At 48.2% G+C, this 14,965-nt stretch overlaps 2 protein-coding genes across 3 annotated transcripts; one reads left to right on the top strand and one right to left on the bottom strand.

Annotated features, from left to right (window-relative positions):
- The first annotated feature begins 4,798 nt into the window (after window positions 1–4,798).
- Window positions 4,799–6,518, top strand: LOC4344321 (thioredoxin-like 1-1, chloroplastic). Its single transcript, NM_001403272.1, has 4 exons — window positions 4,799–5,158; window positions 5,353–5,529; window positions 5,631–5,795; window positions 5,892–6,518. The coding sequence occupies exons 1-4, from the start codon at window positions 4,934–4,936 to the stop codon at window positions 6,162–6,164; spliced, it is 840 nt and encodes a 279-aa protein (NP_001390201.1). The 5' UTR covers window positions 4,799–4,933; the 3' UTR covers window positions 6,165–6,518.
- Window positions 6,519–8,127: 1,609 nt separating this feature from the next.
- On the bottom strand, window positions 8,128–13,832 carry LOC112936024 (ricin B-like lectin R40G3). Of its 2 annotated transcripts, XM_066311946.1 has the most exons (8): window positions 13,597–13,832; window positions 13,382–13,504; window positions 12,879–13,274; window positions 12,678–12,800; window positions 12,355–12,587; window positions 12,195–12,243; window positions 8,698–9,099; window positions 8,140–8,615 (listed from the first exon to the last, which is right to left on the bottom strand). In XM_066311946.1, the coding sequence occupies exons 1-8, from the start codon at window positions 13,753–13,755 to the stop codon at window positions 8,382–8,384; spliced, it is 1,719 nt and encodes a 572-aa protein (XP_066168043.1). In that variant the 5' UTR covers window positions 13,756–13,832; the 3' UTR covers window positions 8,140–8,381. The 2 variants fall into 2 exon arrangements, with proteins under 2 accessions (NP_001390200.1, XP_066168043.1); NM_001403271.1 differs by lacking the exons at window positions 12,195–12,243; window positions 12,355–12,587; window positions 12,678–12,800; ... (1 more) ...; window positions 13,382–13,504; window positions 13,597–13,832 and having other exon boundaries at window positions 8,128–8,615; window positions 8,698–9,180.
- Window positions 13,833–14,965: the final 1,133 nt, after the last annotated feature.

The raw sequence follows: 14,965 nt of genomic DNA, 5'->3' as shown, positions 1-14,965 counted from the left end.
CCGCGTCCTCCGCGAACCGCGCGCATGCGCTGCGCCTCCCTCCCCAAACCCTAGCACGACCCGCGTGCACCTCGCTCACGGTGAGCCGAGTCACCGACAAGCGGGTCCCACCCGGGACCACGTGGGATGGACCCGGCCCACCGGCTCTCTCTCTCCTCCCCGCCCGCGCGCGCGCCCTGGGCCGCCTTCTTGGGCCGGCCGGCCCATTAAGCCCGGCCGAGCCGCCCCTTTCGCTCGGGCCGCACCCTAGCCGCCCGAGGGAAGTCTAATTTCCCTCCCTCCTTCTTTTCTTTTCTTTTCTTTTTCAAAAAGGATTTAAATAAATCCTTTTCATTTAGACCAAAAATCCAATAATCTTAGAAATTCAATATCTTCCCAACCGTAAGTCCGTTTGACTCCGTTCAACTTCCAAAATTCCTCAAATCTCGAGATCTATCTAATGGCACGCTTAGAGGTCAATAATAGGGCTTTATTTTCGCCGTTTGCTGAGTTGTCCCGTTTCGCGTGTAGTTTCGGAGCCCGAAGACCCACAGTGCGAGGATTTCGAGGATCAAGCTCAAGATCTCGAGCAAGGCAAGCCACCTTTGAACATCTTGAGCCTATATTTGAACTAAGTTATATTTCTTGCAAAATATTATGCATTGCTAGGATTGCACTTAATATGTTTGCCCCAACTACGAGGCAGAACGGTGAGCATACCTAATTTGTTGCATTTGATCCTTCCTTTGTTAATTGTTATACCATGTTCCCTTGTACCCACCTAGTTGCGCCTCAGCAATCGTGCACTCTGCACGGGTATCAACGGTCGCCTTCAAACTTAAAATCTGAGAAACATCTTGGGTAAAACTTGGGTTTTACAAAAGACTTGGAAAACCCGACACCTGGGTCGGTGCTTGCGAACTAAATGAATTTCCAAAACCGCGGACCGGGGAACGTACCGGGTGTACGGTTTCCCGCTCTTGCACTTAAGGACCGTTTCCTTGGAATTTCATCCGAGCATATGATAGTGCAACCACATGGGTGGAATGGGACACCCCTGGCTGAGTAATTAGCTAATCAGGGGAGCCTTGATGCTGAGAGACAAGTGGATTTGCCGGGGTGGTGTCGGGGAGGACCCCTGGGCTTCCTGGCACAGTATGGTCTGGGACCTAACCTGTTGTTGGTCTGGGACCCCTCTCGTCAGCATATGGTAAACCTGTGTCGGCTTTGGAAATGCCTTGTCATGAAAGCTTGGAGGTCTCCCGACGTGGCTGATCACCACGAGCTGGGTGATCCGGGTTAGTAATGTCGTGTGGGTAAAGTGTACCCCTCTGCAGAGGTTATTAAAACTGTTCGAACAGCCGTGCCCACGGTCATGGGCGGATGTGAGGTGATTCCTAGCGTAGTTTTGTTTACTGCCTTGTGAAATTGCTGTTGTGGAATGGGTTTGATGTTTGGAAAATCTGCGGCTGATGGGATCAGCCAGGCCCGGGTGGCCGTTTGAAAGCTGTTGGCCGGGTGCCAATCTTGATCAATTCAAAAGACTGATACATTGCACATACTCCGACCGGACGAGACACACTGTCTCATCCGTGTCGTTTGAGAAGCACTCACTTAGTTGTTTCAGAAAAGAGTTCAAATAAAATCAATTGCAAAAACAACAGCCTTTCCTTGAAGCCGGCATTAAACACTTATTTCCCATGGCTTGCTGAGTACTCATGTACTCACCCTTGCTCTATATAAATAATCCCCCCAGTTGCTGAAGAAGATGAAGCGGATCCCGCTGACAAGGAGTTCTTCCAGGAGCAAGCCGGCTACGATGAGTTCTAGGGTTTCGGCCTAGTTCCCAAGTCGCGCCTTTGATGTTTGGTCCAAGTCTTGGCTTCCGCTTCCCTTTTGTAATGCAGTTGTGAGCTCGGGATCTGTCCGCAGCCCAACATGACAGTACTCCTACTCTATAATAAAGAGACCTCTGTTGCTGTAATATTCTGTCTTCCTGTGATACCAGCACTATTTTCTGGGACTGGTATCGATTAACAAGTTAATTTGGAGCGTCACGGGCTAGTTCCGGTTGGGACTAGTTCGGGGCGTGACACTTTTCTGCGTCAGGAGGAGCCCAGTTTGGGGGCCAAAGACGCTGAAGCGGCGGTCGCTCTGCGCTGTGGTTGTCGCAGGGTTGTTGGGCACCGGCGCAAGATGCAACCCCCTACCCATCATACTGTACAGTACAGCGCTGTGATTGTGCTGTGAATCAGCCGGCGCAAACAGAGAAACAGTTGATTGATGTTTTACAGCGCTGCATCCATTTTTACCGGCAAATGAAATAGTAGTACTACTACTGCTAGTCCAGCCAGACGTCCGGTAGAGATGAAAATGAGGTACAGGAGCCAGCGAAGAGAAGGGATGAATGGTGCTGACTAGGCTCCGAGTCAGAGCCAGGCTGCATCTGCGCAGCAGCCTATCCAATCTAATCCACACGCAGACGCAATACTGGTAGTACTGTGCACAAGGACGGGAGAAGCAGCATGCCTGTACAAGAGTTTTGTCCCTTGCGCGGCGGTCCATCTCGTCGCGCGGTGCGGTCTCTGGGTGCCGCGCGCGGTTTTGCGAAATCGGTTTCTTGGCTTTGCGTCACTCACATGAGATGAGATGAGTTGCCCATGTGCACCCTGCTGATTCTCTGATTCGCCCTACGCGATGGCCGGTGCTGCCGGCTCCTGCTCCGTAAACAGCGCTTGCATTTTTCCCTTTAAACAAAACATAGGTATCTCTTCCGCTCCGTTCCATTTTCTGTTACTCCTACTGTAGCTACTCTAATCTCATTCTGCGTGCCGCCCAACTGAATGAGTAATTAATCCTCCTCTTCCCTAGGTGATTCTGCTCTCTCGTCTTCCAACTTGCATCACGCTCGTCTCAGACATCCCGCAACTGACCACCATACCATACGTCTTCCTATACACATGTCTCGGATGATTCAATACATTAGGGCAAGTGCTATAATGTTTCATATGTTGCTTCTACAAGTGCCACATTATATTGGGTGATGAGGTGGAGGAGAAAAGTAAAGAGAGAGATGATGAGCCACCCCTAAATCAAGAGACAACCTCCACACAAATTTTAAAAAGGATGTGAGAGTATTAGATATATTGGTATTTGTGAAATAAGATGGTAAATTGTATGGGTTGCCTCTTGCTTTATGAGTGAATAAAATAGATAAATTTAGAGATAGTAGTCACATCTACCATAGCATTTGCCTTATACACGCACAACTGTGGCCTGCTCTTAATCAAACGAAAAAAAGAAAAAAAATACAGTACTCCAGTAGAAAGAGAGCGATATAAACAATACGGTACGCTGTTCCTGTGAAATCTGCTTCACCAGCACCATCACCGCGATCACCTTCCCAGACAGGACAGCTTAACTACTGCAGTACTAGTAGCTTATGGCTGGCAAAACCGTGCTATCAATAGCAACTGGTGTACTGTACACCCTTTTTCTGCAGATAAGTTTGCTATCAATAGGGAAAAATCAGTCGTACATATCCACTTATTTTGTCCAACAATAGGCTCGCCGCGCTTAAGCTGGATACAAAACACAAAGTGATCTTGTTTGTTACTCCATACTCCGAAATCGTCTCCAGATAGATAACCCGAATAGTAAAATGCGCAGCTACACCATGTTTCCCAGGCTAATTGATCTGTCCCAGCAATTTCCAAAGCACACGAAAATCCGTGGAGCTAATTGACATTAAAAATACCCTACAGCTAGGTTCTCGAACAGAAAATCAAAGCACCGACTGCACCTATTCCAAACAAACCCACTGAAAATTGTGCGAATAGTCAATCAGTTTTAAATTATAAGTCGTTTTAGCTTTTATCAAAATCAAACTACTTCAAATTTAATTAAGTTTATAGATGAATATAGTAATATTCACAACACTAAATTAGTTTTATTAAATCTATAATTAAATACATTTTCATAATATATTTGACTTGAGATAAAAATATCCTTTTTTTTCTACAGATTTAATTAAACTTATAATCGAGACGGATAGATTATATTATAGGATGAAGTATGTAGGAGTAGTTTATTAAGGGCATGTTCACTTTAATTTTATTTTCAATCTTACCAAGTTTTGATAAAGTTGTCAAAAAAGTGGCTACATTTAGTTTGCTGTCAATTTTTAGTAACTATAATTGCCAAAATTTTGGTAACTATACTAAAATTTTGATAATTTTAATGTTTTTTTTGGCATCAAACTGAACATGACATCAAGCTTAATGCAGCTTGACTGTTAATGTGGTATGATAACTCGTACTGTCGTACAACCCGTTTAATACTCGATGTCACTATCAAGTCTTTTACAGTGGTAAAGTACATTTATTACGAAGGCAGATTGGGGGTGGTGGGTCACCCATCAACGCTCCCTTTCGCTGTAACGTGGTCCCCACCGAGACTTGACCAAAAAGCACATTTGCCACACGTCCCCCGAGCGTGCACCAATACACGTGGCATCTCAACCCACCAATACCTATATACCCAACCACCGCTCGTGAGGCCCCCAGCTTTTAATCTTATCCACTCACCCCCCCAACCCTTTTTACCCACGCCAAAAAAACCGACGCGCGGCAACCGCTTTCCTCCACGTGTCCCCCATCCGCAACGTCCAGTGAGCATCGGACGGTCTCCAGGATTTACCCCATGTGAAAGCCGTTGCGGTGAAAAGGTGAAAGGGGTAAAAGGAGTGCGCTTTTTTTTCCTTTCTGTTTCTCCCTCCTCTCGTGGGCATTAAAAAGGCGCCTCTTTTCTCCTTCGCCGCATCTCCCCATCCGCCATTGTTGTGTTCTCATCCTCTTCTTCCATCTCTCTCTCTGTGCGTGCTCTCCGACGTCTCTCCTCTCCCTCTCGCGTGCTTGGTCGCTGTAGGAGGGGGTTCAATTGATTTGAGGTAGCCATGGCTGAGGCACTGTGCAGCGGCAGCGTCGCGTCCCCGTGCGGGGAGGTGGGTGTGGGGTTCGCCGCCGGCCTTGTGAGGGGCGCCGCGGCGGCGGCGGCGCTCGCGGAGTCTGTGCCGATTGGTGGGTACAGCAGCAAGAGCACGTTCCCGAGTGGGAGGGTGGCGCTCACGGAGAGGAAGGCGAGGCCCCTGCCACGGAATCTCGAAGCGGCGCATGGGCAGGTCTGTTCGTCAGTTCTTCAGGAGATTTTTCAGCACATAATTTCATATTTTTAGTTCTAGGCTTTTGGATAATACTGCAAGCATGCTATTTTTAACTCTTTTTGGGGTTGGGATTTAGTTCGAGCAGTTGGAGAAGTTAGCTGAGTTCGCGTCGGATGCATGCTAACGTTTTCAAGTTTTGTTGCTTTTTACAGATGAACCTGACGATTGGGAAGGCCATGAGGTGGTGGGAGAAGTGCCTGCAGCCCAACATGAGGGAGATCGAGTCGGCGCAAGACCTCGCCGACTCCCTCCTCAACGCCGGCGACAAGCTCGTCGTCGTCGACTTCTTCTCCCCGGGCTGCGGTGGCTGCCGCGCCCTACACCCCAAGGTAGAATCCACGCCCAAATCCTCTTCAGTTTCCAATAACTGCAAGTGTTCTTTTTCCTTTTTTTGGTTGCTGATGAGAATCTGTTTGATTGTGCCGTGCAGATTGCTCAACTAGCCGAGAAGAACCCGGAGGTGCTGTTCTTGCAAGTGAACTACGAGAAGCACAAGTCAATGTGCTACAGCCTCCATGTTCATGTTCTGCCATTCTTCAGGTTCTACAGGGGAGCTCAGGGCCGTGTCAGCAGCTTCAGCTGCACAAACGCAACTGTAAGCTCCTCCCCAAATTATGTTTCTGCAACCAAAACACCAATCCATAGTAGTGGGTTAATGTGCTAACATGCATTGCTGCAAATGTGATTGCAGATCAAGAAGTTCAAGGATGCACTTGCCAAGCATGGTCCGGACAGGTGTGGCCTCGGCCCGGCGAAGGGGCTCGAGGAGTCGGAGCTCATGGCGTTGGCCATAAACAGGGACCTGAACTTCACCTACACACCAAACCAAGACCTTGTCCCAATTGCAGACGCCCTCCTGAAGGAAGCTGCTGCACCTGGAGGTCCATGGCTGCCATTGCCCGCAACGGCGACGCAGCTGTTCATTCAGGGATCTGAGAATTCGCTGTTGTCATCTGGAAGATAGCCGGTGGTTCGACGGCAAGATTGGCTTCAATTTGTACATATTTTTCCGCTTGTTCTAGCCTGATGTTATGACATGCTGATGCGCAGGCTCATGATTTTTGTTTATGAGCCTGCTGAGTGCTGGAGGCATGAAATTCCTTGCCTGACGGACCTGTATGCGTGATGCACGTCTGCATCGAAAATTGAACATGCTAGATTCATTCATGATTGAATCCCGTAATCCCTGTAGTATTCAGGTCTTGAAAGCTTTGAGTTCTGAATGAGTGTACTTGGTTGTGTCGAAAATGTCGGTACTTGGATCTGGATGCTGCTTTACACCATGTCATGATTCAGGAAGAAGGTTACTGCTGCCTAATCAAAATGAGAGCAATACGAATTGCATTGTTGATTGTTCTGTTCCATCAATTGGGTACAGCGGTGCCAATTTGTAGTATTATTGAGAGATCATGGGTAAGGTAGAGCATGATTCTTTTGTCATGGAAGAGTAGGCAACGGCGTAGTGGGCTCAATATTGCGAGTTGGAAGGTAACGCATGGCTGTAGTAGGTCCTTGTCACTGCACTCACATGAGGGTGTCATCTTTGTCTTGTACAGACGGATAGAGTCGTTACGGATATTGTTACGCAGGAATCAGCTATACACTTGTTTACCATCAGAACAAAACGGTAAAATCCTGATAGGGTTGAATTTGGAAGTGAATTGCAGAACTGGACAATTCGGATTGGTAAAGAAAAGCCATGTCTTGACAGAGAGTTTGGAAACTCAACTACAGAACTTGACACGTCAGGTTGGGAAAAGAACAGCGATTGAAAAGAGTAGTTCAGCATCGAAAAAAATATCTAGACACAACAGAAGGGGAGCAACCTGGATGAAGATGAAGATGAAGAAGAGCTATCCAATTCGCAAGGGCATTGTCAATTTCTGATGCAGTCATGCAGCTGACGCTTTTGGCCGTCTTTAACTTGTGGCACAATCGTCGTCGTCTTTTTCCTCAAAGTGTCTGGATCATCCATGAACTGACTTGAAAAATATCTGAGGTGTGATAACTACCAGAAGAATGGATAAATCACAAGTACATAACACAAAAAATAAGATCGATAAATTGGGTGGGAAGCACAAAATTTGCAGATTTTCATGGATCTTACCAGTTACCACTAACCTCACACGGTTGGAAATGATGAAAAGATGGAAGGACAAGATGAGAGGAGGGAGGGCCTGAATTTCAATTGGGATGGACGGAACTGGTGGCGAACTTGTGCCGCGTCGAAGTCGAACCGGCCGGCCTTCTCTCCGGCGGGCGGCGGCGATCGTGTCTTGAGGAGAGGAGAGACGCTGAACAGAAGGACACTCCGCTTCTTTCCTCGGATGCGATTTGTCCCAGTTACAGCCCAATATCGAACAGAGATAACAACTGACGGCCCAAAGTGGGGCCTGTTACTAGGTGATGGCCCAACAGAGGACCATGAATGTTCTATCGTAGAGCTTGGCGGGCCCATTAACAATCAGCAACCCCGGGCTGGTCTTGGACCACACATCCTCCAAGAATAGCCCGTTAACACAACACGAGTAATTCGGAAGGAATAAGTAACCCCGGCGGCGAGTGACCGGAGAAGGCGGGTGAGCACGCGGCCGGCGGAGCGGAGTGGCGACAGCCGTGCCATCTGCTGCCGGCTGTGCATCGAGAAGATTGGAGAGGAAAGGAGAAGAGAAGAGAAGAAAGATAAGAAAAGAGAAAAAAAATAGAAGAAATAAGGTATGTGGGACGGTAAGTGAACTTATTCCAATATGGAACGGTCCGACGTCACAGCCCATATGGCCTGTTAAAGCCTGCTTGCCATCCATTAACATTTCTTTAGTTGAAATCCGGAATTTCTATCTAGCGCTGTTTTTGAAATTAATGTTTCTAAAAATAGTGTGCGTAGTCCGATGACCTGAAAAATTCGTGCGCATATGCACAGCATATATGCAAGTTGAATCAAGCCCCAACTGTATGTGTTTATATATGTGTCGCCCAGCGAGAGGAGCTCTTATTGCCAGGTAATTAATTAACTTGTACAAGATACAAGCACACCACACGATAATCATACGGTACGGACGAGCATAAGTTACTCTTAGCTACGTATATAGGTGGGTAGCTAGCAGAGAATAATTATTCTGCACCAGATTCGTTGATATCAACTTGAGCCTTGATAGAGAGCTGGATCGATGTATCGATCAGCTCAGTAGTAGGGCTGGATCTTCCAGCGCTGGTTGTCGCCCTCGCACCACTTCCAGAGCACGATGTCGGTGCCGTCGCGGACGCCGCCGTGGTACTTGTCGCCGTGGAAGGCGTCGAAGTTGAGGTAGATGTTGTTCACCATGCGGATGCACCTGAACCCGTTCCCCACGTCGCGGCTCTCCGTCCACAGCACCGACTCGTCCATCACCTCCGGGTTGTACGGCACCAGCCTCACCTGCACGCAAGAGCATCGTCGTCGATCGCCATCAATGGCCGGCGGATTCAGATTCAGAGAAAGAACGCTGAGACTAGCTTACAGGGTGTGACTGGCCGAGGGAGTGCTTGATGGCCTGGCCGGTGGCCTTGTTGACGAGGGCGAAGGCAGGGTAGCCCTCCTCGTCCTTGATGCTGGTGCTCCACCTCATGTCCTTGATCCAATGCTGGTACTCGTCCTTGGGGTTCGCCGGCGCCAGCACCACCGCGCCGTTCCGCGCCGTCATCGCGTAGTTCGGGTTCGCCCGGCAGTACACCTTCACCGTCGGCTGCGGCGGCAGCGTCCTGCCACACCCGTTCCCCTCGATGTTCACCTGCGACATCCCGTACGGCGCCGCCGGCGCGTACCCCGGCGTCGCCAGGGCGCCGCCGCCACCGTACCCGCCATACCCGCCGTACTGCTCGCGCCGCCCGTAAAAGTCCATGGCTTCTTGATTTATGACTCGCTAGCTACCTAGCTAATTAAACAGAGATTGTATAGCTAGCTGCAGAGTGCGTTGTTCGTTCGATCGTTGATGTGCTGCCTCTATGCATGGCAATGGGATGGGGGATTTATAGGGGATGATCGATTGATCAGTAGCACTGATCGAGATGCTATCTATCTCTCTCTCTCTCTCTCTCTCTCTCTCTAGATAGCTGATCGATGTGCATTATTCGTGCACTGCATGGTCAGGGGCTTAGGAACTTGGTAGGATAGATGATGCCATTCCACACTTGCGCTTTCCTGGGGAAAAGGTGATTCCATCCATCCATGGTGCTTTACGTGATTCCGTTTCTAGTCGTTTTGGGAACCATCTCGATCTGGCTGCCGTATTATTGCAGGCGAGCGCGACGCGAGACGATAGCAAAGCACACGGTGCAGCTCCATCGCCCGGAGAATCTCACGTATTCTCATGTCCTTGCTGCGTTGTGATCAAGCAGAGAAAAAGTGCTGCAATTCCGCACAAGAAAAGATTAAAAAGGAATAACGGGATCGATCGAGAAGAAAAGGAATCAGCCAAGCACATTTAGAAATTTATTAGGGATTACCTATACAATTTTTCGACAGAAAATTCCCCGGGCGTGCAGTGTATCCACCAGAAATTTGAAAATTTGGCCAAAAAGGAAGAAAAGAAAAGGGAGTTGGGGGTGGGACTAATGGGTCTAAATTCTTAACGGGCCGATCATGAACGGAAGTTACACTTATTCTCCCTCAACTACAATAATACCGAGCATAACACTAATCATGTCGTAAAGTGACCATTGAGCAGCTTGAAAAAACTAAAATTTTGATTACGAAAGTCGATAAAGATAAGAGTTTCATCAAGATACTCTTAGATAGGACAAGAAAGAGCAAATTTGATTGATGCCACCTCTATTAGTTTGGAACAATTAGAAAAGTCTAAAAAGGAAACCCTTTAGTTTGAAATAAAAAGAGTGATGAATTAGGTCCAACAATGAGTTTTCCAACGAGGTCGTACAAGGAGCTCTAGAAGGAAGCTAACCTAGTTCTCAAAAAAAAAAAAGAAAGAAGAAGGAAGCTACCTTATTGGCAAGTTGTACGGTGGTTTTCTACAACATGGCGTTAATTGCATAGTGGAAAAAAAACTGGAACGGACTGACAGTTTAACCGGAAAAAAATCGGAACCAGAGGTTGGCGGCCGGTTTTGTGATGAACCGGGCAATAAACCGCCTTTGGTCCAGCCGGACTAAGGCAAGTCAATGAATGAATGGGCCACACGATGGCCGGTTCATCCCTGGTCAATGGGATGCATGGCAACTCCCGTGGCCATCCTACCAATCGGATGTACTCTCTCCGTTTCAAAATGTTTGACACCGTTGACTTTTTAGTACGTGTTTGATCATTCGTCTTATTTAAAAAAATTAAGTAATTATTTATTCTTTTCATATCATTTGATTTATTGTTAAATATACTCTCATGTACACATATAGTTTTACATATTTCATAATTTTTTTGAATAAGACGAACGGTCAAACATGTGCTAAAAAGTCAACGGTGTCAAACATTTTGAAACGGATGGAGTATGTGTTAGCATTGAAATACATACGTTACATGCATGCACTTAGTAAACTGCGGTTCGATCGGCTGGTTCATGGTCAAACTGTCCGAGACCGGTGAACCAGAAGGGTGACTGGGTCATCTACCGGTCCGGTTTTTTCCACTATGGTTAAGTTGCATCCGGTAAGGAAAAAAAAGGTGGGACTCATCTTCTCCCTTCACACCTCCACCTCTCCTCTCCTCTCCTCTCCCTATCCCCCCGCTCTCTCTCTCTCTCTCTCTCGGACGGGCACTATGGCTCGTTTGTGGGCATGTGGGCATGCTTTAGCGTAACACTATGGTTCATTGGCTAGGTTGGGGTCTCTGCGACCCATCGACCAAAGGCGTAAGGTGGAGAGTGAGGAATGAGGAAGGAGGAGGGACATGTTTAGATTGTAGCCAAAATAAACGTTACCAAGTTTTGGCAGTGCCAAAATATTGGCAAGATGACAATATTGCTACAATTTTAGCAGGATTTGTGATCAAATTTGGCAACAAACTAAACATAGACATATTTTTTGGCAACTTTACCAAAAATGGTATGATATTAAAGTGAACAGACCCGAGATTATAACATCTGGGACCAATGATTTTTTTTAAATCAGACATGTGGATCCTATTCTTCATATGTTTTTTTGTTTTTTTCCGCTGATTGTAATTACATGTAAGTGACTTATCAGGTGAAGACTAGGTCAATATTTTTTCCACATATGATACAACTGCCGTCTAAACCACCGCGGGACTCGATATACAATGTTTTGATAGTAGGGGACGCTCTATACCCATTACTTGAGGTATCTAATGTGAACTCTTTTCTTTTTGTGGCTACCTGCACTGTTTGTACGTATGGGCCATGATGCAGCCCAGTGCACTAAAGCCCAACCAGGACTGCCTTGCCGGCCTCCTGCGCTTGGTGCTCTTCGATCGTGTGTCCTCCTCCGTGGCCTAGCCCTAGCCGCCCGTTCCAATCCAACGGTTCGCGACGGCCAGAAGGGGTTCGTCCGGGTGAATAAAAATCCGAACCCCTTCACGAGATCGACGCCTTGGACGCCTCTCTGCTTTTCGAGTTCGACGAAATCGGGTTTCGTCCTACCCAAATTCAAAGCATTTTGTTTCATCATTATGACTTGGAGAACGTGTTCCAGTACCACGCCTTTTTTTTCAGCAAAATTACACGTCACAAACAGAAGAAGGGGAAACAACAGGGTCGAGACAAATGAGCCATTCATAATTCATTCATTAGGCATACGAAAAGTAGAGAGTACAGGGGAAAGCAAGATGAGTTGCATCAGATTTCTGAATCATATGGCCCCTCCTCCTGCACTTACATCACCCACTGTTTCATCTCATAGCAATCACTGGCTCGCAAAAGGACACACACTGACACAAACTCGAGGACGGACGGACACCATTGACTGCCATACTCCGATCGATCGAACGAACGAACACGGTCTTATTTCGGTAGCAGATCGATCAAATTATTAGCTAGAGTAGAAGCAGAGCAGACGCGACGACGATGGCAATGCAATGCAGCTCCCCCTCCCCGGAATCTCTGCAGATGCAAAGAAGCAGCAATCCAAGTGTCAGAATCTCTGATTTCTTCAGAGGATCCGAAGGAAATTAATCGATCAGCGATGGCATTGTGCATTGTTAGCGGTGGAACTTACACCAGGGGAGGATCTTCCAGCGCTGGTTGTCACCCTCGCACCACTTCCACAGCACGATCTCGGTGCCATCGTGGATGCCGCCGTGATCCTTGTCGCCATGGAAGGCGTCGAAGTTGAGGTAGATGTTGTTCACCATGCGGATGCAGCGGAAGCCCTTGCCCACATCCTTGCTCTCCGTCCACAGCACAGACTCGTCCTGGTACTCTGGGTTGTAGGGAACCAGCTTCACCTGCATGCGCAGAGAAAATCGTTCGTTGTGATTCAGAGATTCGTTGCATATGTAAGAAAATATTTATTTTGTAAGAAAAGATTTGCTCACCGGGTGGCCCTGTCCGGTGGAGTGCTTGATGGCTTCGCCGGTGACCTTGTTGACCAGCGCGAACGCCGGGTAGCCTTCCTCGTCCCTGATCTTGTTGCTGTGCCTCATGTCCTTGATCCAGTGCTACAAACCACAACCACAAATCTCTCAAGGTTTTTCTCTATCTGAATAGTAGTATATAATTAAGAGGAGAATACGTACCTGGTAGTCGTCCCTGGGGTTCTTGGGGGCGAGGCAGGCGGTGCCGTTGCGGACGGTGAGGCAGTAGTCCTCGCCTGCGGCGGAGAAGACGCGGACGGTGTGGACGGGGACGCCGCCGATGGTGCAGGCGGTGGCGGCGCCGGGGGAGGAGGAGTGAGCCTCGGGGCCCCAGGGGAGGATCTTCCAGCTCTGGTTGTCGCCCTTGCACCACTCCCAGAGCACGACGGTGGTGCCGTCGCGGACGCCGCCGTGGTCCTTGTCGCCGTGGAAGGCGTCCAAGTTGAGGCGGGTGTTGTTGACCATGCGGATGCAGCGGAAGCCCTTGCCGACGTCCTTGCTCTCCGTCCACAGCACCGACGCGTCCTCGTACTCCGGGTTGAACGGCACAAGCTTCACCTGCACACCCATCACCCGCCATGAGTCCATGACATCGAAGTCAACGTTCTTCGATCTTCCATGGCAGCACGCACAAAGCTAGCAGCAAAATAGAAATATAGTATTACGGGGTGGGACTGGCCGAGGGAGTGCTTGACGGCGAGTCCGGTGGCCTTGTTGACGAGGGCGAACGCCGGCATGCCCTCCCCGTCCTTCACCTTGGTGCTGAACCTCATGTCCTTGAACCAGTGCTGCATTTCAATTCATTCCATTTCAGTATACATCAAAATCCGATCGAATATAGAAACAAAAGAAAAGGCATATATAAGAAGGGGGACCTGACCTGGTGCTCGTCCTTGGGGTTGACGGGGGCGAGGACGACGGCGCTGTCGCGGACGGTGAGGCAGTAGTTCTCGTTGGCGCGGCAGAAGATCTTGAAGATCTGGTTCGGGTCCGACGGCGCCGCCGGTGCCTGGTTGTGGTGGTGCCCGAACCCAAACATCTTCGACCCTTAATTCGATCGGTGCAACTCGCGACTCGCGAGAGAAATGTTTTTGTGCTGCGACTGCGAGCGATGATGCGAGGAGGAGCGAGAGGTGCCACGTTTTATAGAAGGCCAAGGCCGGCCACTCTCACCCTCACCCACTGATCGATCGGCTCGGCTCGATGACGCGCTCTCCTGTGCCAACTCCCACGTTCGCTGACAGCTGGGCCCACCGGTGGTCCTCGACTGGCTCAAACGCGTGACATGCGTGCGTGTATGTTTTGCATTCTAGCCGTTTGATTTGAATATTTGATATGATATGATATATCTTTGGTGTTTAATGTACTCTCAGATTCGGTTCCATGAACTTGACTTGGATGCTAGTACCAGTAATTCATTGTGCTGAGATTTGCATTACTAAATGTGCGAGTAAATGCAAAGATTTGATTACTGGTGCACAGTTAATTGCTCTACTTACTCAGTGGAAGACTAGAGCAGTACACCAACTTCATTGAGTATTTTTGGAGCAGCCTGATTTCTTACAACCGGATAACATAATATCACTACCATTACCGTGACAGGTATGTGGGTCATATACTCCTATTGTTCCACACGTCAGTGCTTGTAATGGTAGTGCTGCCATTATGATAGAGAATGTGGATCCCTTCCAACTTGTAAAACAACACTTTCTTTTTCAGAAAAGCATAAACTCTTTCACCCGAAATAAAAATTAAGGGGAAAAAAACAATCTTTGCTTAAGAAAAGAACAAAGAGAGATGCTGCTTGCTCGCTTTCCATTGTCCGGGAATTTCGACCATTGTTTTCCCCAAAATCGAAAGGTATGTCGCCACGAAGGACGAGGTGATCGAAATGCATGCCGTGGCCCAGGATTGAAGCGTGCACCTGACGCAAATCCATAAAACAAGCTAAGAGATGTGATTCCAGCTAGAGATGACCCTTGTGACGGTCGTTTTGTACGTTTGCATCCCTGTGCTACACAAGAAACAAAGGCAGTTTTACTTTTCTGAATCACCATGGATCGCCCATGGATGGATGGTTCGATCATCCCTGTCCGTTTCCAATGAGCACATCTAATCTGACCTGAATGATGCATGATGCATGAAAGGTGGTAAAAAAGTTGTTAACTGATAAGAGAATAATCTTTTTACCCGGCAAGCTGCTCTATATCACGGCCACGCAGCGCCTGTATGGCCAAGAACGTTCCAGA

The sequence above is a fragment of the Oryza sativa genome, chromosome 7 (genome assembly GCF_034140825.1).
Source record: "Oryza sativa Japonica Group chromosome 7, ASM3414082v1".
Classification (NCBI taxonomy): Eukaryota; Viridiplantae; Streptophyta; class Magnoliopsida; order Poales; family Poaceae; genus Oryza; species Oryza sativa.
This window is presented reverse-complemented; position numbering and strand designations above follow the sequence as displayed.